Source organism: Ceratosolen solmsi, unplaced genomic scaffold, assembly GCF_000503995.2.
Source record: "Ceratosolen solmsi marchali unplaced genomic scaffold, CerSol_1.0 scaffold19, whole genome shotgun sequence".
Lineage (NCBI taxonomy): Eukaryota > Metazoa > Arthropoda > Insecta > Hymenoptera > Agaonidae > Ceratosolen > Ceratosolen solmsi.
The window spans coordinates 1,864,857-1,892,319 of record NW_011948443.1 but is presented as its reverse complement, the minus strand read 5'-3'; the positions used below and the strand labels follow the sequence as shown (position 1 = coordinate 1,892,319).

Genomic DNA, 27,463 nt, shown 5'->3' with positions numbered 1-27,463 from the left:
ATTACCTCATTTATTATATATTAAAGACTAATTATGTTATTAAATATTATTAAATATAAATTATGAAATTTTACAGGATCTAAATGACAGGAATTTTTAAATGATAATTAATTACTGTTATTAATTTACATGAAATTGCAAAAATATTTATATTTATTTTTTATTACTTATACGTAAATAAAAATATTTAGTTAAGGTGATTATTACTATTCAGGATTTTGTTTAATTTAGCAGTAAATAATTTTTTTTGCGATCTTTAAAATAAATAAAACTATATACATAAATGCAATAAACCAATGCATCAGAATAATTTTGACTACTGCTATCATGTGTTCTTTTAATTTCAGTAAGAAAAATGGAATACTGTTACGGATTGCAGTAGTTTCTAAGCGGAATAAAAAGTGGGAGAGGTATGAGCTCGCGAGTATTTGTTTTGTAAAAACTGACTAACGAACTCAAAGAATGCTTATAATAAAAAAAACTCGAATATACTACTATAATTCCAAAAGTAATAACAAATGAACTCTACGAGGCTATGCCTTGTTGACGTCACGACAAATATCGGCATAGCAACGGCCACCGATGCACTATCGGCGCAGCTTGTTTGTACGAGAATATTTAAGGAGCTGTACATAATGCTCTCGTCCTCTTACTAGTTCAATCAAGCAATCATCAAGATCAAATTGCCGTTCTATAAGTCAACGCCATTTACACAGAGATCACCTTCAATTCACACAAAATCGCCGTTCTACAAGTCAACGCCACTTGTACAGAGATCATGTTTAATACATACAGACCGCCTCCACCTACAGAGATAGTCTCCCAATACCATCACACGGATCAAACTCACTTCACGTAAGTCACGCTATTATACACGTCCTTACGTTCCATCAATGCACCGAGATCGACTCCACATGTAAGCTGCGTTATTACACACCTTCTTACGAATCACTAACACACAGCTCTGTGAATTAAGTAAGCAGTAATACCTAGACCACGGCATCATTGCCATTCATCAGTAACGTCACACACCAACGTCACCACCCAGGCCTCTCCAGCTCATCGGTAGCAGCAACGGCGGCGTCAACACTCATCTATCACACCGTGACCCTCTTCACGGCATCATCATCCTTTATCAGAGCATCTCCCACTACCACTACGAGTCCTAATAACAAGTAGGAGAGTCACGCGCCACACTCAAGAATACACTTATAAGATTACCATCACTCACATCACCTGAAGAAACTCTCACCCATTCATTGTATCATTCATTCAATCTCACCTCAATAGACCACTGATTATTTATTATATCATTATATTCAAGTAAAGGGAAAATCAACTCATACAAAGGCAGTATTGAATTATTGCATTGTCCATTCCACTTGCCAGCAAGTCTCCCTTCACATCTCAGGGAAGCATTTAGTCTGATCTCAGACAAATACAGTTTATAAATAAAACTTGAGTTTATAAAATGGCATTTCTTATATAAGGCTTTACATGTTCATTATTACATGATTTAATTAACTGCTCATAACTGTACGATTCTCTGGGATCAGACTAAAAGCCTCCCTGTGATGGTGGATGGAGGCTTGCTGGCAAGCGGAAGGGGCAATGCAATAATTCAATACTGCCTTTAGAGTGTAGTGTCTTTCCTTTTTATTGTATATAATAAATATAATAAATAGTCAGTGATCTATGGATGTCGAAATGAATGTATGATACAATGAATAGATGAGAGTTTCTTCAATTACTATTAGTGACAAGAATTCTGTAAGTATATTCTTGGTAGCTTGGTGCTTGATTCTCCTACTCGTAGTGATAGTGGGAGACTCGCGCTGATAAGGGGCAGCGATGATGCCGCCTTTGCCGCTGGCGAGGGATGAGCGCTCTAGCGGTCGGATAGTGGGGGGACGCTTGTGTGACGTCACTGGTAGGTGGCAGCGATTATGCCGCTGGCGAGGGATGAGCGCTATAGCGGTCTGATGGAGGGAGGATATCCGTGTGACATCACTGCTTAACGGGTGGAAGGATTCCTCGTACTGTATACCGGGATATAGCTGGTCGTCGGTATTGGTGTATTAGTGTTGCATTTTACTTAGTTAACGGGAGCCGTGTATTAGTGATTCGTAAGAACATGTGTAATAGCGTAGTTTGCGTGTGTTGGAGTCGATCTCAGTTGCATTGATGGTACATAGGGACGTGTGTAATAGGGTTACGTACGTATTGGAATCGATCTCTGTAGTAGTACAAGCCGAATGAGTTTGGCTTACGTTTGACATGGACTCGATCTCTGTAGTAGCGTTGGTAGGCCGAGTGAGATTGGCTTCCGTTGAGCTGGAGTCGATCTCTGCAGCGTTGGATGGCCGAATGAGCTTGGCTTATGTTGAGTTGGAGTCGATCTGTAGAATGGCGATCCGATCTTGATGAGTGCTTGATTAAACTAGTAAGAGAGCGAGAGCGTCAAGCGCAGCTCCTTAAATATCCTAGTGCAAGCTTGCAAATCCGGTGACTACCGTATCACTCTTGCTATGCCGATTGTTAGAGTGACGTCACTAGAGTCTAGCCTTGGGGAGTTCGTCGGCCTCCTTGTTAGTCGGAATTATAATGTAATATTAGAATATTTTGCGTAATGAGGTTTCCCGATTTCGCAGAATTGTGTTTATGACTCGGCGCGCAAATATTTCTAACTAAGTACAGGTGTTTTTACCTCTCCCACTTTGTATACCGCTTAAAACTGCTGTAATCCGTAACATTCCGCCCACCATGCGACGGTTCTGCAGTTGAATCGAGTTCCAATTGTAGTGCGGCGTGTTATTCAGGACAGTTTGTGTATGGCTGTAGTTTTCCGCAACAGCTTTCGTTCTTTAATGGTGCGTTTTTTTATTGGTCACACATCCATAACTTATGATTCTTATTGCAGAAGACACGCAGGGAGTGAGATTGATTGTTATTCCAATGCTTTTCTCCTTTCTCGTTCGCCGTTGATGGCTGACATATTCTTACGAATTTCTTACCGGATGTGTGGGGTTGAGATTGAGCTTGTTGATTTCTTACTTCAGTAACGTTGTCTACTGTGGCTACTTGGACCAGTGTAAATGAGTTCAGTTGCACGAGTCTTGGGTATGTAGTGGTGCTCGCCAGTGATCGTTTCCATGTCGTTTCTGTTTTCTCGTTGACGTAAATTAAGGCTATGTTCACTGTCATGGAGTTTCCTGCATTTGGGATATCGTGTTGCGTTGATGCCTCTATGTCTTTAGGGATTTTGGAATAGTTATGTCGGGAAGATGAGCCATTTCTTGTGGATCTACTGCATGTGCCTTCTCTTCAGGCTTGGAAATTTTGCTTGTTTGTGTCGATTCGCCTAATTTTCGACACGGCTTTCTGACATTCGCTTCTGCAGTAGCATAGCATGTAAGCTCTTCTTCCACTGCACCCTTTGTACAGTATCACATTGTGAATGTCTTATGTGATTCATCCATGGTGTCTTCCATAGATCGTATCTCATCCATGTTGGAGTTTGTGTTCCATGTGCTGGGACTATTGCTTATCCTCTTTAGTGAGGTTTTAATTGGTTGTCACCCAATTCATGATAAAGTTTCATGATCAGTGCTGTGGCTTTGGTGTAGCAGACGAATTCGTCCACCATGGCATTCCTTGTGAATTACTCGTGCGAGGCACCTGCTTGTGGCTAGCTGCTTACTATGAGCTTGTGTTCCATTATGAAGGTGTTGTGTGTCTAATCGATTGCGTGTTTTACGGCTAAGGTCTCGGGTAGGCTTATGGTTGCTCTGTCTGCATTGAGGCTGTCAGTTAGTACTCGTATGGTCTCGATTCGGGCCCATTGTGATTGGGCCGTCATGATTTGTTCACCAGTTAACTTTTCTCTTGTTGTGCTCCGCGTGGTTGCACTTTCTGACTCCTTGATTTCTTTCTTGTCTTGGGTAGACATGTTGATATGACAAGGGCAGTAATAGCGTACTTACAGTAGTGAAGAAACTCTTTCTTTTGTAATCAATGATCTGCTTACACCGTGTTCTTACACTATGATTGTTTTCCTTTGTGTGGTAGTATTAGACGTATGCACTGATTTCCACTTATCCGGCTAGAAGGAACAAATTGTCTGGGATCAGACTAAAAGCCTCCCTGTGATGGTGGATGGAGACTTGCAGGCAAGCAGAAGGGGCAATGCAATAATTCAATACTGCCTGCGGGCCTGTACGATGTCGAGGGATCAGTTCGAGAGAGCGTAAGTGTGCCCTGTTTGTGCTAGCGGGCCTGTACGATGTCGAGTGGTTAGTTCGAGAGAGCGTAAGTGTGCCCTGTTTGTGCTAGCGGGCCTGTACGATGTCGAGGGATCAGTTCGAGAGAGCGTAAGTGTGCCCTGTTTGTGCTAGCGGGCCTGTACGATGTCGAGGGATCAGTTCGAGAGAGCGTAAGTGTGCCCTGTTTGTGCTAGCGGGCCTGTACGATGTCGAGGGATCAGTTCGAGAGAGCGTAAGTGTGCCCTGTTTGTGCTAGCGGGCCTGTACGATGTCGAGGGATCAGTTCGAGAGAGCGTAAGTGTGCCCTGTTTGTGCTAGCGGGCCTGTACGATGTCGAGTGGTTAGTTCGAGAGAGCGTAAGTGTGCCCTGTTTGTGCTAGCGGGCCTGTACGATGTCGAGGGATCAGTTCGAGAGAGCGTAAGTGTGCCCTGTTTGTGCTAGCGGGCCTGTACGATGTCGAGGGATCAGTTCGAGAGAGCGTAAGTGTGCCCTGTTTGTGCTAGCGGGCCTGTACGATGTCGAGGGATCAGTTCGAGAGAGCGTAAGTGTGCCCTGTTTGTGCTAGCGGGCCTGTACGATGTCGAGGGATCAGTTCGAGAGAGCGTAAGTGTGCCCTGTTTGTGCTAGCGGGCCTGTACGATGTCGAGTGGTTAGTTCGAGAGAGCGTAAGTGTGCCCTGTTTGTGCTAGCGGGCCTGTACGATGTCGAGGGATCAGTTCGAGATAGCGTAAGTGTGCCCTGGTTCTGCTAGCGGGCCTGTACGATGTCGAGGGATCAGTTCGAGAGAGCGTAAGTGTGCCCGATCGACAATAGCGAGAGATGTGACTTGTTTATTTATTAATATAAAGATGTACCTGGTGAACTGCAGGTTGGATGGATTCGATGCTGTGTATGTAATGTTTCCCTTGATTACAATTCCATTGGCTTCACTGTAATCACTTATTTAAGAATTGCCGATTATCTTTTCTATGCACGCGGGTGCTCTTTACTACGCTGCCGAAAATGTGGTCACGCGGCGTCTTTATGCTATATGCACTGACCGGCAGTTACGCTTGATTGAGAGCGGAGTGAAGTTACGAATGAGCGTCGCCTCATGGCGCGTTGCGCTTAAATGTGCATGCGGCGTCTTCAGCGCCGGCAACAGTGTCGATGCGCATCCCTTCCAGAAATTTTCCTTTGGCGTGAGAAAACGAAGCTTCTAGAAGTTTCGAAGGCGTCCCTTTTTTGTGAGTGCTGGCAGTAAATAATATTTCAAATCGTAAACTTGCTCGGACTTGCCGAGTTTTGTTTGTAAACATCTTTCTCGAGTACCCGCCTCGGTCCGCACGTGCGGATCAGCCTAGGCGCACGTGGTGGTCAGCCTTGCTGCACGCGCGGTCAGTCTAGGTGCACATGCGGTACGCCGGACTGCGTATATGACCTTTCTTTTGTTTGAAATTCTTGGGACTGCTTCAATCCCGAACAGCAGTGATCTATGGATATCGAAATGAATGTATGATACAATGAATAGATGAGAGTTTCTTCAATTAATATAAGTGACGATAATTCTGTAAGTGTATTCTTGATAGCCTGGAGTTTGATTCTCCTTCTCCTTATGAATTCGTAGTGGGAGACTCGCGCTGGTAGGGGCAGCGAGTTGGGGCCGCCTTAGCGGCTGTCGTAGGATGAGCGCTGTAGCGGTCTGGTGGTGGGAGGATATCCGTGTGACGTCACTGCTTGATGGGTGGGAGGTTTACTCGTACTGTATACCGGGATATAGATGGTTGTCGGTATTAGTGTATGTTAGTGTTGCTTCTTACATAGTTGACGGGCGCCGTGTATTAGTGAGCTGTAAGAACGCGTGTGATAGCGTAGCTTATGTGTGTTGGTGTCGATCTCAGTTGCATTGATGGTACGTATAAGCGTGTATAATAGCGTAACTTACGTACGTATTGGAGTCGATCTCTGTAGTAGTAGTAAGCCGAATGAGTTTGGCTTACGTTTGACGTGGACTCGATCTCTGTAGTAGCGTTGGTAGACCGAATGAGCTTGGCTTACGTTTGAGCTGGAGCGGATCTCTGTAGCGTTGGTAGGCCGAATGAGCTCGGCTTACGTTTGAGCTGGAGTCGATCTCTGTAGCGTTGGTAGGCCGAGCGAGCTCGGTTTACGTTTGAGCTGGAGTCGATCTGTAGAATGGCGATCCTGTCTTGATGAATGCTTGATTGAACTAGTAAGAGTAGTAGTAAGTAACGAGCATGGTGCATTGCTTATGGAGGCGTGGGTGCCGGTATAGTTGTAGCATCGCTATTAGTTCCTTAGGTTGCTTGATGCTTGCTACGGCTTCATGATGGCGATTGCAGGTTGGATAGCGAGCCTGATGTGAAGAGCACGTGATCGGTACTAGCAAGGGCGAGAGCGTCAAGCGCAGCTCCTTAAATATCCTAGTACAGGCTTGCAGATCCGGTGACTACCGAATCACTCTTGCTGTGCCGATTGTTAGAGTGACGCCACTAGAGTCTTGCCTTGGGGAGTTCGTCGGTCTTGTTAGTTGGAATTATAATGTAATATTAGAATATTTTGCGTACCGAGGTTTCCCGATTTCGCAGAATTGTGTTTATTGTTTCGGCGCGCAAATGTTTCTAACCAAGCACAGATGTCTTTAATTCTCCCACTTTATATATCGCTTAAAACTGCTGTAATCCGTAACAATGATAAAATTAAAATCTTTATCCTAAAGGTAATCTTAGAGTAAAAAAAGTAGGGAATATTAAATCGGTAATATATTATAGAATTTGATTATCTGTTACATTTAATGAAGTAGTAAATAATAATACTTGTAATACATAAGTTTGTGTTACACTGATAATAAAATATAAATTTATTGTGCTGAATCATTTTTAAATATACAAAGTAATGTTTCAAATAAAAAACTTACCGTGATAAATTTTTTAACCGACTTGCATTTTCTTGTTTTTCGCTTACCTTTTTATTAACTATTTTCTTTTGTAATATTGCAAATTTATTTAAAATAACATATCAACTTCTCTACTCTCTATATCTTTGTATATAAATCTTTATAATGTACTTTTTCACGGTGTGTAAGACATAACCAAAAGAAATATATTGACCGATAGTTTTGAGATAATATATCTGTATATTTCAAGAAAAGCTGCGAAACAGGAGACAAAATTATGATAGCAAATTAATATGATAATATAATTAAGCCAAAGTAAAAAAAAATGTGTTTTTGCAATAGAAAAATAGTGGGAATATTAACTGTATAATTATATTATTTCGTAATTAAAAAAAAAAGATAATTTCTACTAATTTTTCTAGTATACAAATTATTATAGTTTTCAAATAATAGTAAAAAATTGAAAATATAAAACTTTCATTTAATGCTTAAAACAAATGTCTAATAAGTAAATAGAACGAATATCAATCAGTAGATGTAACATTGAAAGTGTAATTCGAATTAAATATATGACTCTTTGGGATTGAAGTAATTTCCTTCTAATTGGCTCTCGGCATCGCTAGTCCCTCTAGCTCTCAAGTTTCTGTAAACACTTGTATACGAGATTTTTTGAGTACTCATTATGTTTGGTTTCAAATGGCGTACAATGTTTATATGGTTTTCGAGTAGTAATGTTGTTTGGAATTCTCCAAATCTCTTAAACCTTGTTTTTTCTTAAAATTTTCGAAACTTCTAGAGTTTTCTTTCTGCGCCTCGTGTAAGATTCCAGTATAGCAACAACGATGCTTTGTTGTCATCTAAGGAAGCTGCCGTATCGAGCATACGACGAGACCCGCTCTCTCTCTCTCTCTCTCTCTCTCTCTCTCAGTGAAGGCACCATGACACGGATCATGATCTTTCTTAGTAGGACCGCCATGGAATAGTCGGTATCTCTCAGCAGAGCTGCCACGGAACAAACAAGACTTCAGTTTTTGTGTGCGTATTCAACAAGCTTGCAGGCTCATTGTAAATTATTCTGTCACTCAGTTACACTCATTGTGTTTATATCATTCAGTCAGACTTTACAGCTATAAGCTAGTTACGCCAATACAGTGAAACCATTATATTTAATACCAGTTCAGCCATCAAGTGCGTAATACTTTAAAGCAGTCAAGAGTGCTCACTGCATTACAAGAACGAACACGACTATAAGAAGCGCAATATCTAGGCAATCATCACAGGATTCGGCAAGGCAACTGAATCGCTATGAGTAAGAGCACCAAGCCGAAAAGGGCAGCTCTCTAATACGTTACCTTCACGTGGCATTACAGAAAGTACCAGAGATTTACGACCTCTTATATACCTTGTAAGTGTGCTTTATTTAACATAAAATGTTGCTAAATTATACTTGTAAAAATTTAATTAATAATAAAATATATTTTATGTATGAAATTTTTAAAATAGATAAAAATATATAAATATATATTATATTTGTAATGGATTCATTCATCAAATTAATAAAAGACATATTTTTAATAGCCTGAAAAGAATCAATTACCTTCAATAAATAAAGCAAATGTAGAATATTAAATCTTAAAACTATTTTTAATACTTAAATAATTATATTTGGTGCAACATTTTTCATATGAATAGATAATTCACAGTTAAATATATATATAGTTTTTAAGACAAAAGTCTTAAATTGCCATTATTTAATAGTAAATTATTATATTTTGTGAAAATCATAATTAACTTGTCAAGAAATATAATAGTATGTTGTAAAGGATTTAAATATTAATTCTTATAGTTTTAAAAATTAAGCTTCTTAGATTATATAGTAAATTATAGTACAAATTTAAATTTAAATAAATTAAAAAAAAAATATAAAAAAAAAATAAATAAATAATAGTAAAAATACAAAATTATATCTGAAATTCGAATAACGTAAATAAAATTAATAATTTAATAGTTAATGGCATCAGTTGAATTACGAGCTTATCATTGGATGTACCATTATAGTGAAGAAACGTTAATATTATAATATCATAATAATATAGTTTTGAATATTTAATAATAATAAAGGTACATTTACGAGACATAAAATTATTAGTGATTATTAATCAAGATTATTCCCGAACAGTTTTTGTGTCGATTTATAAGTTTTTTAATGTATAATTATTTTTTTAAACATATTATAACATGAATATTGTCCATATTATGAATGTTATGTTATTATAAATGAAATTTAACAGTCTTTTAACACTTTGTCTAAATACATTTTTAGTTTGTTTTCATTTTTAATGATGAATTAACAAACTTTAAATTAAAAAAATTAATTAAAATGAACTATTAATTATTACTTAATATACTATTAAGTACAGGCATAATTAATACAGATTATGACAGATAGACCATAAAATCATAGATCAACTACCACGAGGTAATGAATAGTAAGATGTAACGTATACCACTGACAATTAAACATTTATCTGAAAATGTCAGGTATAATTGTTAAAAATAACTATTAGTTATTTTTTTTGTTCTTTTTATAAATTATAAATGGAATTAATTTTATAGTTTTTTCATACATAACATTTATTAAATTTTATAATTTATGTTTTTTTTATATTTTGTGTTTACATTTTAAATAATTATTTTACAGGTAATAAATGTATAGACTACGATACAATAATTTAATAGAATTAACATAATTGTTTTTAAAGTATAATTTGTATGTACAGCAAAATGGAAAAAAATTGTGGAACTAAAATATCTTCGTCTAAAACAGAACATATTTATAGATATTAATTAAATTGAAACATGTTTGGTAAATAATTAATTACTGAAGAATATTTGAAGAATTAATCTGAGAAAGGTTAAGTTATTATATTTAAATGATAACATTTTTTTAATTCTATCGAAATATTATCGAATAATCTACGTTAAGAAACATATATTTCCTTTTAAATTTTTCTTATTAAATATGCAGAAAGCAAATAAATTGTTGCGCTTAGCATTTTATATTTATTTGTCATAAACTTATTTATGAAAAGTGGTTACTTTAAATTTGAACATATCGGCATGGTGTAATATACTTTATGATGAACTGTACCGAACAAATCAGCTTTTATATAGAAAAAAGATTTAAATTGAATTTAGTTAAACTAGTCGATAAACCCACTTCCATCTTTTAATCAAAATGCTTTGAATGAAATAAAGTTCTTTTTTTTTTAATAAAAAATAATAATTAATTTAATAAAATTGAGTATCAGGCACAAGTCAGAAATACGTCATCCCAATATTTATAGTATATAATATAATATAATATAATGAAGTTATATAGAAATATAATCTGTAAATCGTAAAAGTTACAAAAAGTGTAGTGTCATTAAAACAATAAAAGAGTAGGTATAGTTATTAACACACATTCGTAGTAAAATAAAGACATGTACTAAGGAATGTAACAAATTGTCTATCTTAAATATATATCTAAATAAATACTGATATCCAATTAGGTATTTGTATAAAAAAGCCATATAGTATAATTATTCATATCATTACATTAAGCTCGAGTTCAGGTTTGGAGATTTTTTTATATTTGATATTATTTTTAAAAAATTTCAATTAAGGAAAGCTTAGAATGAGTAAAGAATAACTGTTTCGGGTGTATTTGACATTATATCGCTACTGAATTTTGCTCCTGAATAAAATACTATAAGTGATCAGATACTAAATCATGAAATTAGGGTATGGATTTTGACATTATAAATATGGACATTGAGCAGGTTATCTCTAAAATACTTAATAAACAATTTAAAATTTTGAAGCTAAAAATAAGACGAAAAACTTACATATCAATAATATTTTACTATATCTCAAAATTCGTTAGTACATGTAGACAATATCTTTTACAAGCTACAGATGGCAAAATATATTTCGAGCTTTGACCTACCCATTGTATAGTAAGATATCTAATTTACTGCTATTTTTGTTAAAAATTTGTTAATAAGTTTGTAACTTCCTATAATACAATTTTTTGATTGCATATACAATGTTTATATAATCAATTCATCAAAATATACTATCGATAATGTACAAAGTATTAATATTAGTTGTAAAATATTTCATACATATATTACTGTATTTTTTAATTAAATATAAAAGGATACTTGAGTTTTCAAATATTAGTAAGTAACATACATAAATAAACGTTGAAAATGGTTTTACCAAATAAAAGTAGTAAAGATCCTGATATAAGTAAAGCCAATTTATGATCAGATGTTGTTGCTCCTGGGGCAAGTTGTACTAATCCGACAACTAATATGACTGCTCCAAGAAGAAGACAAATCACAACAGTGTGCAAGCCAGAAATCTGTGGCATATATTATATTGTATATATATTGCATATTGTATATATTATAATTAAATATTATTATATTAATTATTAATAACAATGGGAATCAAAAATATATTATATGTATATATATATATATATCTTATCAGACTACATTGTTCAGTTGATATAATAAACTATTGCTAACATTATCCAGAGAATATTATTTCAATTCCTTATAAAAAAACTTTATGTAAGTGAATTATATAAATAAATCTCAGGAGTTAGATAGGGTTTAATAATGTAAAAGCTCATAAAAGTATACTAAGGATATGTGACCTTTCCTTTTATTTCTTACATGTAAAAGTACAGAATAAATAGAGAAAACTCAAATTCTATATAGTCCAGTAATTGATTCATAATATTAATCAAAGAAAATTAAAAGTAAACAAAATAAACAAGGAAGTAAAGTTTAGAAATTTTTCTTATGAACAAAAACTCATGTTCTCAATTATAAAATAATCAAATCTAACAATGAATTGAAAAAAAAAATCAAAATGAAAAATCTTTAAATAATTTCGAAGTATAATAATTTTATAATACTATATAGTTAGTATATTATCATTTATTTCATAATATTGAAAAAATATATATTTTTTTAAATAAATTTTCTATTTATAATTCTAAAAGTATATACATTTTTATTTTATTAAAAAATATATTCTAATGTTTATTATACCTTTCCACATAAATATACTTCTGGTAGCGATTCTATATGTTTATTTTGAATATATGAATTTGGTGTTAGTGGAGACATTTGAGGAGGTTGAGTCCAATGACCTCCAAGATATAATTGACTTGGACGTTTGATTCTATTCTCTTGCCGACGCCTTTCATGACGAACAGCAACTGCTGGCATTGCTCCAATCATCTTCTAAAGTTATTATACAATTTAATAATTGGCTTATTGTATTATATAAAAAATATTATTGTAAGTATATAGATAAATTAATAATTATGAATCAGAATATTATTCAGACTTACTTTTAAAATCTATAGTTCTATTTAGTATGATAAAATTAAAAATAGTTTCCTAATATAATTTTAATAGTTCTATAATTATTTTTTAATTATTATTTTTTATATAGTAAATTATTGTCACATAATTGTCTTTTAAATAATGATAATATCAGATATCTGATATAATTTATTCTTTAAATTTGAATATCATATTGCAAATAATTGTTAGAATAATAACCATTCAATGCACCAGTAAATCATAGGAATATACTTGGAATTTGTTTTATTTTTTTTTTTTTTGAGAAAACATTGTGGTTTTTGTATTCTTTTTTAATTTTGTGTCGTTACAAATGTGATCTCGATTTATATATTTTCACTTTCTTTTTTTACGGCTTAATTGAAATTTCTTGAATAATATAGTTACGGCGATTTTTATTTTTAAATTGATGATTAATTACAATCTTATAGCGTGCTTATTCTTGTCTATAGTCTATTCTTGCATATTTTTGTATATTTGCAATGAATTAATAAAAAATTTATTATTTGTTGTATTTCTTAGTGAACAGGCATTATATATGTGTATATATATATATATATATATATTTATTTATTTATTTATTAAATTTTGTTAAACATATAAATAAGTATTAAATATGTAATGATTAAATTAAATTAAATTACATGATTAATATTTACTCTTAACTCTATTGTACAAATAGTCAAAACTGTTAAATTAATATTTGCCTAAAGACAACATAATTTGAAATTTCATTTCATAAAAACTTGTTTTGTGCGAACATTTTACTTTATTTATATTCCATATAAGTACATTCTTTCTCTCAAATAAAATTAGTTAATAAGATATAAAAGAAACATGTTTCATTTATTAAGATAATAATTTTTCAATATATTATGTATTTATGTGTTCGAGATCGCGAGAACATTTTTCTTGCCACAAAATACCCACAGTCGGTGAATACTCGAGAAGGTCAGTACATCTGGAAAACACACGTGAATAGTTATTTTATTTATTTTCGCATATCAAACGCGCTCATTATTTTCCGCTCCGTTTAAACGATCTTGTTTATTGCCAAGAGAGCGGAGATTCTGAAAGAGAGTCAGATCTACGTAAACTACCGAGTATAAAATTATTTCCAAAATATTCATTGCAACCCAAAACTCTACACGCGCGACAATGGGCAATCTTCGGCAAGTACATATATCAACGTCAAGAAACAATGCATACATTATTGTCAAGTAAGCCGAAATTGTCTCTCGCACGCGCTAAGCAACGATGCTTGACTAAGAACCACCGACGTCGCTAAGTCCAAGAGAAGGGCGAGCCTACTCGTAAGCGCTGCTGCCGAAGATACTTTTTCGGTGTTATCATCGCCAAAGCCTAATTCTTCGGAAGTGGGAAAAAGGGCGTGCATGCTCACTCATGCAGCCTAAAACCCGCGCTCTAATTGGACACAAAGACGGGGAAGGAATCCCAAGTAAAACCCATTGTCAGTACTGTACTTAAGAGAGACAACTACGAGATTAATCACTCTCGATAAAGTACTTATTCAAATAAGAAGTGGGTGTTCCCTTTTAACGTAGTTCAAGATAACTGTCGTTACAAGCCCTAAAGGACAGGCCACGTATTCCCTTATCGGAATTCGAAGACAAGTGTCCAGTGGCAGTCCTTATCAAGAAGGAATCGGATAGTCCCGCTACTGAGTCTACTATTAGTCTTCGTAAGTAGTATCACTACTACCATAATCAATTAACGTTTAAGTTTCAGAGTTTTAAGTCATCGACAAGCACCATAAGGAATTGAGGTTCTCACCAGAGAATCAGTGCGGAATAAGTCCAAACTCGTCAAGTTCGCGCCACCTGTTGAGAGTCTTGCCGGCCTTACCCTCACCTTACTTCAAAGTCTGATGCTTATGAATCTACAGAGCGTGCCATTCAATGCTCATATCAGATGTAATACGTAGCAGTGTCCTTCATGAGGTAAAAGCTTTACAAACTCTTACTTTTATCTGAATAACAGTACGCCAATATCAGGACGAAGGTACGCTTGCTACGGCGAGAGTGTTTTCTCAACGAACCATAGTTGCGTACGTCGCGTTACATTATAAACCATAACCTTAACTAAGCACGTACCCACGCGAACAGCGCAAGTGTCGACAAATCACATTTCACGCCATATTCGAAACATCACGCTGCATTAGATGAGTGTACGTTTGCTATAGCAAACGCGGTAATCCACCACAAATTTTTAATAATTGATAATTGTAATACTAGTCAACGCCCTGTAATCGGATAATAACAGAATAAACAGCATATACACCAGACATATTTATATTGAATTATTATAATATCCCTTCCACTTTGACCTTACATCGCTACCACACAACATCCGTGGTCTCAGAGTTGTCAACGGCATGAATTTGTATTCTTCGAATCGGTCTTGGTAAAACAAGTCGGAACGGCGAATACATTTTGTACATAATGTGTATATTTAATCAATATAGAGAATCAAAGAATAAAAGAAAACAAATAGTATGTTTTAACTACAGATATATTATTTATTAACCTGATAGAAATAATATTGCTAATTTTTACTTATCTTCACTATAATTTTAAAAAATTCATACTCAACAATACTTCACATCGAGAAATATGTAGAAAAGAGATTAGAAATATGTAATTATTTGAAATACGACAAAACTTTGCATAAACATAAATTATAAATAATGATACAATACCGAATAGGTGAAGACTTTTAAGATAGTATTTATTCAAATTTCAATAGTTCCCAACCAGATATAAGTATATTTGAAATAAAAATACAAAAATCAGTAGTAAGTACTATTATATGATACAAATATAATTAATGAAAAATATTCTTTTATCTGCATAAATAAGTTAAGAAGAAATGGAATTTTATTTCAAACTTGCAAAAAAATCTTATTTATGTTATTTAAATTAATAATTATCATTTTATAAGTAAAGCGTATAAGTAAGCATTTTCTTAATCATACAAATTAACTATTTATTATAACAAACTATATTTAAGTAAATAAAAAAGAATTCTATATCGATTATTATAGTTATTGGATAAAAACTACTGTTCGGAATTGAAGCAGTTAAATGCGGAATACAAAAGTGGGAGTGGTATAAACACCTAGACATTTACGTTATAAACACAATTCTGCGAAGTCGGGAAATTTCACTACGCTGAATACTCGAATATTAGATTCTAATTCCGACTATCAATGCCGATGAACTTCCAAGGTTAGATTCTAGTGACGTCACCATAATGATCGGCATAGCAACAGGCATCGGTGCGCTACCGGCGTCGCAAGCTCCTACGTGAATATCTAAGAGCAGCCCTTGACGCGCTGCGCAATGTACGTTTAACATCTAGTCAGTCACTACACATCTGGCTCTCAGTATTGTTCTACGATAAATTCAGTTTAGTGCTCATTGTAATTCTATATTTAGTATTATTATTGTGTAGTGCATCTTACATCAGTCTCACTTGCCCCAGCGCGAACTGCAATTCAAATCTCAGACAATCAAGAGCAGAAGAAAGAATTCATACTACTACAATAGAATAATTCTCAATCTCAATAGAAGTAACCAATAATGCTAGAATATTATAATTCATAAGGAGAATAAATTAATAATCGAACTCAAATATATTACATAATACTTTTCATCTCTTCCATTTGTGCCTTCTTTTTTCCCAATCGCTATGGCGAGAGATTAATCCACTGAACTATTGAAACGGCAGTTCGAGCCATAAATTAAAACGTTAAAATTCGATCAACAACTAACTACAGGAGTTCAGTAGTCTTGATCTGATCCAGGGGTGAGTTAGTCACCAGGGCACGCGGCAAAGCAAATACGTGCAGGATGACTCTTATACTCACAGAGATGCAGAAGTCTTGTTTCTAATTTATTAACACGTATTCCTGCGTTGAATTATCTTCAAACTTGGCTTCTATAGACAATTAGTCTCCATTACTTGAATTTTCATTCTGTTCGCTCTTGACTGCGCACGCGAACCGTTTTCTCGAATTCTTTCTGCGGACAGCCCTTGGCTGCCCACGCGGACAGAGTGTTCCAATTGTCCCACGCGGATAGCGACTTTTCGCTGCCGTTCCCATCTTTAAGGCCTCTAGCAATGACTCGCCACTCAAGGAGCTTCTGGTCTTAGTTTTCCAATCAGGGCGCGCCACTTTTCGGCGGCGTGATGAATGTGCACGCCCTTTTTCCACTTCATAAGAAATTAGGCTTAGACAATGAGAATATCGAAGAAGTATCTCTGGCGGCAATGCGTGAAGTGGAAGATTTGCCCCTCTCCGGGACTCATCGTGGTGGGGGTGATTTTTGGTCAAGCGTCTTCGCTTGGCCTATGCAAGCAAGCAACATTTGTCGTACTTGATTCATTCTTACAATTCATGCTTGCTGGTGGCATTGAAGACATACGTGCGGCGCAGATCGCCGAAGGTAGCACGTACCGAGTTTCGGATTGTGACGGATTCTAAGAAATATTTTTCACTCAATTATTTTCAAATAATTTAAGCCTCAAAATATTTTCTAGTAAATAAGCTAGCCGAGTTTGATGGCAAGTCGCAAGGGTCGTTCATTGCATTAAAAACAATGACTACATTTATAATACGAAGAGCAATAAAGTGGCTGTTTACGAGTATGTTCCAGATGTACTAACATTTTCGAGCCTTCAGTAACCTTGGCGATACTTTCTTACATTTTTATGTCCGTTCAATAATTCTTTTTAATAATAGCTGTTAAAATTTTCCTAATGAATACAATGTGAGAGATTTTCGTTTCATTGTCGAACAGCTATCATTTCAAGAAAAATATTCAACGGTCATAACTTCTACGAAAATTCTCCAACGGTCGTTGAAGGTTCAGAAATGTCGGTATATTTGAAATGATACACGTGCAAAATCACTTCCATTATTCTTCACACCACAGTCGCGCCTATTGTTTCTAGCGCAATGATCAGCCCTTTGTTGTCAGCTAACAAGGATGCCTCGGGGATAGTTAGGCGCGATTGTGAGAACCTTTTGAGAGTGTCAGACATATGAAAATTACGAAATCGTCAAATATTTCCGAAATGGCTGTTGTAGCTAAACATCTCGTAAGGTCCGAGTCATTGGATATCTGGCAATAGTCGTCACACGCAAGGTTTACGATGTAGCCTGACACAACGCATCCATTATTATCAAGTGGACCACATGTTGCCGCTTGTATAAGCTTAGCGGCGAAGATTGACTAGAAGCTCCTCTCAATGCGAAGTCCAAGAGACCTTCCTAGTTGAAGGATCTGCCGCTAGAGGCGCTCTTGCCAATGTGACCACTATCGAAGCCAACCTCCTTCGGACGTCGGAAGACTGAAGATAGAGGCACGCACGCTCAGTCGTGCCGCCGAGATCGACGCGTTCCTATTGGAGAAAACTAAGGCAAAGACGTTCCTTGAGAGGGGACTCACTGGCAGAGGCCTTAAAAGTGGGGACAACTAAGATACAATCGCTGTCTACGCAGAGAAGCCAAGGAAGAAGGGTGGTCTGATTTAACGGTGATAAAGTAGTGATCTCGATAATTATATTCTCCTTATCTCCTTCATACCACGAAAGGATTAGACTACCCAAGATACACCCCCTCACTTGGAGCATGAATAATGGTGAACTACTCATACCAGAATCAAATCAAGGCTACCGTATCACTGTCAGTACACAAAGTCTGTGCGATCTAAATTATTGCCAGTCCTTACAAGACTAGCATGACGCTGTTATTAATAGCACCATTCATATTCTGTTCAGATTTAACTAAAAGACCATTAGATGTTGTGTGGGGAAAATGAATGGGCATGTGGAAAGGATAACGTATTGATTCAATATTTAACACATTGGTTTCTTAGTACTGTTTATTCTGTTTATTTTCCAAATACAGCAATGATTATTATTGATGAAGTTTAGAGATGAACTTTTGTTGCTCGATGGCGTTTAGCGCGTGGCGTTAATGCGCACTTCAGTTGAAGGTAGGAAGTTGTGAGGTTGCTGATCTTCGTGGCGTGTTGCCTTTTGGTGGTAGGTTACCCTGTAAAAGGAGAGGTTGTAAAACTCTTACCACTTCTTCGAGTAGTGCCACGTGACGAAACTGCGACTGCGTTGTAGGCTTGGGCACAGGCTGTGAAATTAGATAGGATAATGTTGCGTTTACTTTTGAAACCGCCTTGATCCTTGAAGTATACTCGATGAACTGGCTCCTGGAGAGACCTTGGGTGAAAGATGGTAACTATGGCGCCGTGAGTTGACGAGATTATAAACGAATACATGGCTTCGGACTCGGCTGATGGGACTTCTCTTTCCCATCTTCCTTCTTCCTTAAAGACTTCAACATGAGTGTTTGAATATTGTGTTTGTCCTTCTAAAATAGTTCACTGACCCCGGTGTCCACTTGATATCCCATCCCTTTTCTCGTATCCCATCGGAAAGCTTGCCGATTCATCGTCAAGAACAGTGCCTCTCGCGGCATAATCATCAGTCAAGAAACTCATTATTTTCGTGGCTCTTGAGCCAAGAAGAGCTTCTGTATCTATTGCCTTCGACGACTGTAGCGGCCACATGACAGACTTGAAAAAAGGGAGAACGGCGAATGCATGCAGGTGGGTCTTAACGTTTGGGTGGGGATTGTGCGACCATTTCAAGCAATCCAAAACATCTGAGTTTTCTAGATGTTTTATAATTTGTTTTGCCAGATATTTTATATCAATGTCAGATGTTCTATTAGCAGGCATTTTCAGGAATCAAACGACTAGTTAATGCTTTTCGGTTTACAAGATGTTTACCGACTTAAAAAATGTTTTCGCAATCTCGAACACACTCACCAATAAGGAGTGTACATAATGAGTTGCTGATTCTTACAAATTCAACAACAACATCAACATCTTAAGGAGCATCTCGAGAAGACAACTGTGTGTGATGACTACATAAATGTAAAGTGATACATCCTTACTTTAATTATGCAAACGAATATTAGTACAAAAAATCTCTTATTAGTTTCGAAAAACTGAATTATTTGATGCATGGTCAAGTGGAAACGTTAATACTAAAAGCTTAAGGAATGAAAAGTTTTTTAACGCTTCTTTTTTAATGTTATAAATGTTATAACAGATAAACTTCTTTATATGAATATAATTCTATCTATATGATTCTTTCAGATTTGAGAAACAATGACTTTCATTATAATATTCTAGTTACTTTTATAATAGTAAAAATATATATAGGTCAGTTAATAAATTTCTACATAATTGTATTAAACTTTAAATATAATTATAAATTGAAAAAAAATAGAAAAATTATAAAATACTATAGAAAAAAAGTCTCACCGTTTAAATTATTTTAATAACCAAGATTAATTTTATTAATCAACTTTCTTGAATCTCTTTTATACTATAACATATAGTTAATCCATTTCATAGTTTTTAATGTTTTAATCACACATGCTGAAAAATATGAATCATTTTAAGATATATACATTCATATAATAATTATACTATATAACATTTTAAATTGTTTTTGCATTGATCAATTAAACAAGATACATCATATTATTGTAAATGATAATTTCAAATAATATTCTTTATCTCATTATACATAAGTAAAAAGGAATATTCTTAGAATTTTAGAAATTCTTAGAAAAATTTTATTTATAATTAGTAAAAATATGAGATTTTATACCGATTCTCAGTTTGTATTCTTAATATATACAAGGTAATATCACTTTCTTGATTTGTCGGCAATAGTATTGGTCATTGATCAGCCTCTAATATCAGATAATTTGTAAAATTTTAGCATTTTAAAAAAATTCTTTTCTTCAACAAAATCAAAATATAAAATAGTATTTATTTCATTTATGTAGTTAATTGAAATCAGTCCTCTTCCACCTGATAAATAATATTAAGCATAATATAATTAAAGTATACCTTCATATCATAAATGACTATTATAGTAATAAGAGTTCCGTTATTATTAGTTCAATTCAAGTCTAGAATTTTTGTCATAAAATCTTGCAACTTTCCAAATGGAACTTCAATATGTTTTATATATTAATTTATTTTTGTGTACTATTTTTCTATTTTTTCAATAACTGAATTTTAAATATTTATTCAAATATAAATATAGAAAAGAAACTTTTTAAATAATACATGCAATACTTAAATTGCAATGATAATAAATTAGGAAGAATCAAAATGAGCTTCGAAAACTTAAGACAGAAAACAAAGTTATACTTCAGAAAAAAATATAATCGATGATAAATTTTCACTGCAGAATTTTTATACAGAGTATAAAGCATAAGAAATCGTATATGAGCTAGTTATACATGATTATTCCTAATGTAATTTAATATTCTTAATACACATTGTGATAGATATACATTATTATTCATCGCTTTTCGTTTTTTAAAATTTTTTTTAATACTATATATTGAACAAAATATATCAATAAATTATTTGAATTTAATTAATTAATCCAGAAAATGTAAATTTGTTTTATTGTTTATTTTGAACAAAGCATTTTCATTTATATATAAAATATCGATATAATCTAAACTGAACCTGCTTTGTGAATGAGTATATAAATCATTTTCATGCCTATAATAAGCACATTTATTATCAACCATAAGCTAATTTTATACTTAATTTTTTAAAAGTTTTTCTTTGATATTGAATATATTTTCTTCAATTCTTCAAAATAATATTTAAGGGCAACATTGTAACATTATACATTGTAATAACATTACAACATTATAACATTGTATTATTTATTTATTATATTTATTAAAACATTTTATTTTTTAATTTTCTCAACTTTTTTTTAGACACTTCAAAATAATTGGAAAGTATTATATATATGAAACATATGTTCGAATATTTTGCCCTAATATGAATAAAAAATAAAATATTTTAATAGCTCGGAAAATTTTTTCTAGCAATCCAATCTTTAAATTTAAATTAAATTTATTACAAATTACATCTGCATTTATTATTGTATACCTTCTACTGGCATAAGTAATTAAGTCAATATTTCGAAATAGACTAAGTTAAAGTTTATTTCTATATCTTTATTTCTATAATTATTTTTATTATATCCAACTATTAAAATTATGTACAAAATAATACAAGTACCTAAAATGTAAAATTTCCTAATTTTTTAAATTATGAATTATTGCTTATAAGTGATATTATTAATTCAATTATCTTAAATATATCTTAATAGAAATTAGTCTTATTAATCTTATTAATCTTAATAGAAAAATTAGGACATATGTATAAAAAAATCACAAATATAATCTAGTAATTGACTAATATGTATTCAAATAAGAAATAAGTAATTTGTGATTAGACAATCGCACAAATACCTTCATTATTTATTAAAATTAAAGTAGATTTATTATTTATGACACTGTAAGTTAATTTAAATGGTTTTTCATATTAAATTTAAAAAAGTAAAAATTAACACGTAATACATTATTACTTTTATTAATATTTTTTTCAGCTACCTAAGAATTTTTTATTGTATAGTTAACTAATTACAAAACTTATACGACATTTCAACCTTCTTTTAACCTCTTTCATAGCAATTAGTTTTTTATATAAGCGGCTGCATTCTTATATAAACGAATAAATCTTTAAAATAATTAATAGTTTACTACAAATAAAAAAACGTAGATAAAAAACATAACAAATAAAATATCCTTTATATTCTTATCGAAAACTCATAAAAATTAAAAAATGTTACAATACATCTCAATTACAACAGTAACTAGAAAATATAACATAATGTTAATTGAAACTCTACTAGAATTAATATTGTAGAACTAGAAATTCATTTTAATGATACAGAATTAAAAAATTAATTTTGTATGTACTAAATAAGAGAGAATTTGACATTGGATTAATTTATAATATACAAATGTTTATAAAAACGAAAAATAACAACTAGAGTGCTTAGCATGTTATCAGTATCCATCAGTATCAAAATATCTATTTAATTCCAATTAATCAAAATTGCATTATATTTATATTTAAATAAGTGTATTTAATTCATCGGGCAATAAATAGATAAGGAATTTAAATAAATAAAAAATAACAATTTCAAATAACAAACTTGATATTTGAATATAATGTATGTATAATAGCCATAAGCACGAAATAACATAAAACTTCATATAAGTTCGGGTTTTATCTTCGTTTGAATACAAAAATTTTAAAAACAAATTATTCCTTAATCATATAAATGTGTTTTTTAATATATAGATGTTTATAATGCAAATGTGTTTACATATTATTTAATCGATTTAATCGATGAATTATAAATAAGAAATAGATATAAAATGCAATGAACTCATACATAAATAACTCCAGGAGTAAAGTTTTTTAAACAGAATATTGAATAAAATTGTAATATGAATTAATTATAATTATAATTAAATTATAATAGGGCAATTATTTATATCTATTAATGTTATAAATAAAAATAAAATAACAGAATATAATATAATTTTTGTTTGATATTAACATAAATGTTATTACAGTTAAACTAATTTTCAATAATTGTTTGAGCTATATCTATACTATTTTAATAAAATCCTGTGATTTACGTACTATATTTAACATATGGTATTTGCTATTATCATTTTATGTTAAAGCCATTTTCCATATATGTGTGCTTAAAACTTATTCATATTTCAACACTCAACTATTTTTTTTGTTTGGTAATGAAAGAATTTAGCACTTTTTAAACAAACTTTAGTAGATGAGAAACAGATATATTATGAACAAATCAAATTTAATGATGCATAAACAATTTCCGAACATTGTTTAGAAATTTTTATTTTCGATGCGCGATGCTTAATTTATAGTACATATTTGCATCCAAATATATTTCATATTTCAAGTACATTGAAAATTTCTGTGTTCCTCCATATGCTTAAAATCACTAATTATTTTAAATTTTAAAATAAATTAAATATCTTAGTATTGTTATTTATATGATTCTTTATACTGTTGCCCTTCATACGAGTCAATAATTTCTATTTAAATGATTGAATAATGCATACTTCTTTAAAATGGCCACAATAAAAAGAAATTTAATAACTAGAAGTTCATTTAAATATCATGAGTTGTTTATTAATATTAATTTATAAAAAATGTAGTTATAAATTAATAAGAATTTATTGTTTTTTAAATAAAGGTTTTTGTTATAATTTCTTAATAATATAAAAAATTAATTGTTATACATTTTTCAATAAATTAATTATAGATTTTTTCATTAATTAATAGTAATAGTAACATTTTTCAATTATTTCAATTTTGTTAGATATATAATAAAATGAAAGCGTGATTGTATATAGGAGTGTAATTGACCATTATGATAAGATAAATGATCTAAAATATAGAAAAAATCTAAATGGAAATAAAATTTGTAATAAATAGGTTCCTATTTAAAAAATATATTTATTAAAAGGTAAGCCAAATAGTTTAATAGTGTAATATAAATTAGATGATAATTTAAAAAGTCATATTATAAAATAGCAAGTCATAAATACATATTTGAAAATCGAAAAATATTGTTTAGGTTATTTTTTATTATTTTTTATTAATTAATTTTCTGATGTATATCAAGTAAAATTGTAATTAAAATGAAATATGCCTTTATAATTTGTACATGAACATAAATATTAAAATATGCTTTAAGTTACTTTAATTAAAATATTTTACATTATAAGCAGTTATATAATATTATTATTATGAATATATTTTTAGATATATGCTTGTTTATTTTATAAATTAATATGGTACTCGAGAAAAGTCTATTGAATATCGAAATAAAATCATTTTTATAAATTATTTTACATTTATATACTGATTATATTATAATTATAATACTGATTATTTAACTTTTTAATAATACATAATTTTAAAAGAAAATCCATATAAGTTGTTTAATTAACATGTATTTTAATATTTCATTTTTATTCTTCAATGAAATATTATATTGATAATGTATCGTTCATTACTTGCTCTTCTGAAATTTGTTCCAAAAAGAGTTTTGTTTGTATTTTTGAATTATTGTTTTCTGTTAAAAATACTGGACTTTCAATTTGAGATATGGTACTTTTCATAATTTTAATAGTATTGTCAGTTGAATATTTAAATTGGTTCATATTATACGTATGTTTGGTATTCAGAACTCCAGTTTCCAAATCCCTTTCAAGTGTGTGTCCAGATTTAGATCTCATTAATTGACGTTGCACATATGTTTCTAAATTATTTTCTTCTCTTTTGACTATTACACGATTTAATATTATAAAAAAACATCCTGCTATTATTAAAAATATACCAACGATAGTAAGTTCATTCCACCATATTTCAGGTTCTTTTATTTTCCTTGATGTAATATTACTGGGAAAAATACCACTAATTAATAAAAATGTTCCTAAAACTAAAAAAACTACTGCAATATGTAACATCCCAATTGATGTAATAACTTTGGAATGTACCATTCCTTGAGTAGAATATTGTTGAGAATTTATCTTTCGATGTTGATGAATACTTTTATCAAATAAAGCAATTGATTCTTTTGGTGATGTCAATCCACTTTCACCTGATTGACTGCTATATCGACGTTCTTCAGCACGACGCTGCTCGTCTCGTCGCTTGCGTTGCCTTTTTATAGCCAATGCTGAGTGTAATCCAACAGCATGCATCCTGTAACATCAAAAAATGATGTTCTATGTCATTTGCTGACTTCTATTATATTTATGTTTCTTCGTAACGTATTCAATAAATAAAATATTACCTTTAAAAATGTTGCGTATGATATGTACAACAATATATTTTAGTTTATTTCTATTCTGTATGCTTTATACATTATTACAAAACCTCACTATTTTCATTATTAAGAATTATTAAAGACGATATTATTTATTAAGCAATATATTCATATACTGAAATATTTTAATGAATAATAAACGTAATTAATTTGTATAGAAACAAATAATCAAACTGAATATATCAGCTTAAGTAATTAATACTGACAATCGAATTATCACGATCATCTTCTTTTATACATCAAGAGAGGTATCCATCACATTGTTCTATTTTAATCAGATTGCTAATAAACTCATTAAAAATGTACAGATAAATATGAGACTTGTTTATTTAAACTTTTGAGCATATATTATTGATTAAATTTATTATATTTATTATTTATTATTTACTATAGTTATATTTATTATTGATTATATAAAAAAATTATTCATAAAAATAAAAATAAAAGTAATTTACATAAAAATGTATTTTATACGATGTGAGTACTTGAATGCAAATTATTTGACTATAATATATTCTGCAAATTGGTGTTACGCGTACATAAGGATTAATTTTAGGCAGCACTATCGATTAGTTGACATATTAGTTACACTACAACGCGCACAATAGCTTAACAATATATATAATTTCTGAAACAAGTTAAGTAAAAGGACAAGTATCATTATAGTAGTCATAGTAATGAAATGAAATAGATGCATTAACTTGACGCATTATAACATTCGTCTTAGGATTAAAAAAATAAAAAAGTGGTAACTATTTAAGAAATGGCAATATTAATTTAGTATTCAAAAATTTGTAACCACAAATTTTTTTACTTTCCTAACGTCAAATTCATTAATATAATACGTGGAAAATCTGTTTAATCTAAAATTTTCATAATTATCTTCGGCACAGTAATTACTATCAATTTAGAGAAAATAGTAAAAATTTTAATTACAAAAATAAAAACAAAAATTATATAAATTTTTAAATATTTTAAATAGTTCATAATAAATAAATGTGTATAATGAAAAGATATACATTGATAAAATAAAAATAGGTAGGTTGATGGAAGTCTATATATATAAATTTCTTACTTATACCGACTACCCTACTAAATGAGAAGACAACACGAGTTTAACACAAATATCAATATTTTCATATATTTTATCAAGTTGAATTATATCGTTAAGCATTACGATGCAATATTATAGTCGCCATGATTGTAATAATTAATTAATAAATTAAAATCCCTTGTTAAATTATGAGTGATATTATAACTAAGAAATGCATTAGTCAACCAAATATAAAAAATATATATTTCATACAGCAATATCATTAATGAATTAATAAATAATGAAAAAACTGCACGTATTAAACCTAAACTATAAGTAAAAGGTATCACTTGAAATACTTTCATTTCATATTTACATGAAATAAAGATGATTAATAATTTATTTGTTTTGTGTCATAATACTACTGGAATAATTTTTCTATTTTTGATGAAAAATTATCACATCCTTCTAAATTACATATAGGTACACTGTTATAATTTTTTAAGCAAGTATTTCAAAAATATGTATATAGATTTTACCATAAAGAAGAAATATGTAAAGTTTGTTCCTCGGATTATAATTTCTCTTCAATTATATATGAAGTTTTTTTATTATTAATTATTTCTTTAATCTTTAAATTATGTCAAAAAGTCTTTGTTTTATAAGTCTTAAGTAAAATAATCAAATGTTATATGTAGATAAGACGTTATTTCCTAATTTTATTGTCTTTTTTTCTTTAATTTCGAATTTATGAGCATAACTTGTGGTTATTTTCGGTTATTAAAAACTTGAGTTAGTAATATAAAAAATTTGAATATGTTTATATCTAAAATCAATTCGTAGCTAAATATCTGTTACACTATTACTGTGAATCTATTTATCATTAAAAGAAAATAATTACATCTATAAAGTTTCCATTTTCGTTGGCAAAAATGTCAATATTTTTTTATAACAATTAATAAA

General features: G+C 31.4%; 1 protein-coding gene across 2 annotated transcripts in view; it reads right to left on the bottom strand.

Annotated features, from left to right (window-relative positions):
- The window catches only part of LOC105365943 (uncharacterized), a 32,641-nt gene that overhangs the window by 1,734 nt on the left and 3,444 nt on the right, over positions 1 to 27,463 (bottom strand). Inside the window, exons 1-4 of one of the 2 annotated variants that reach the window (XM_011504240.1) lie at positions 25,435 to 25,483; positions 24,653 to 25,343; positions 12,268 to 12,462; positions 11,423 to 11,567 (exon numbers count right to left, since the gene is read on the bottom strand). In XM_011504240.1, the coding sequence (XP_011502542.1) occupies positions 11,423 to 11,567; positions 12,268 to 12,462; positions 24,653 to 25,342 (1,030 nt within the window). In that variant the 5' untranslated portion in view covers position 25,343; positions 25,435 to 25,483. Of the gene's footprint in view, positions 1 to 11,422; positions 11,568 to 12,267; positions 12,463 to 24,652; positions 25,344 to 25,434; positions 25,484 to 27,463 lie in introns of those variants that run through there. The other variant, XM_011504239.1, reaches the window with a different exon arrangement.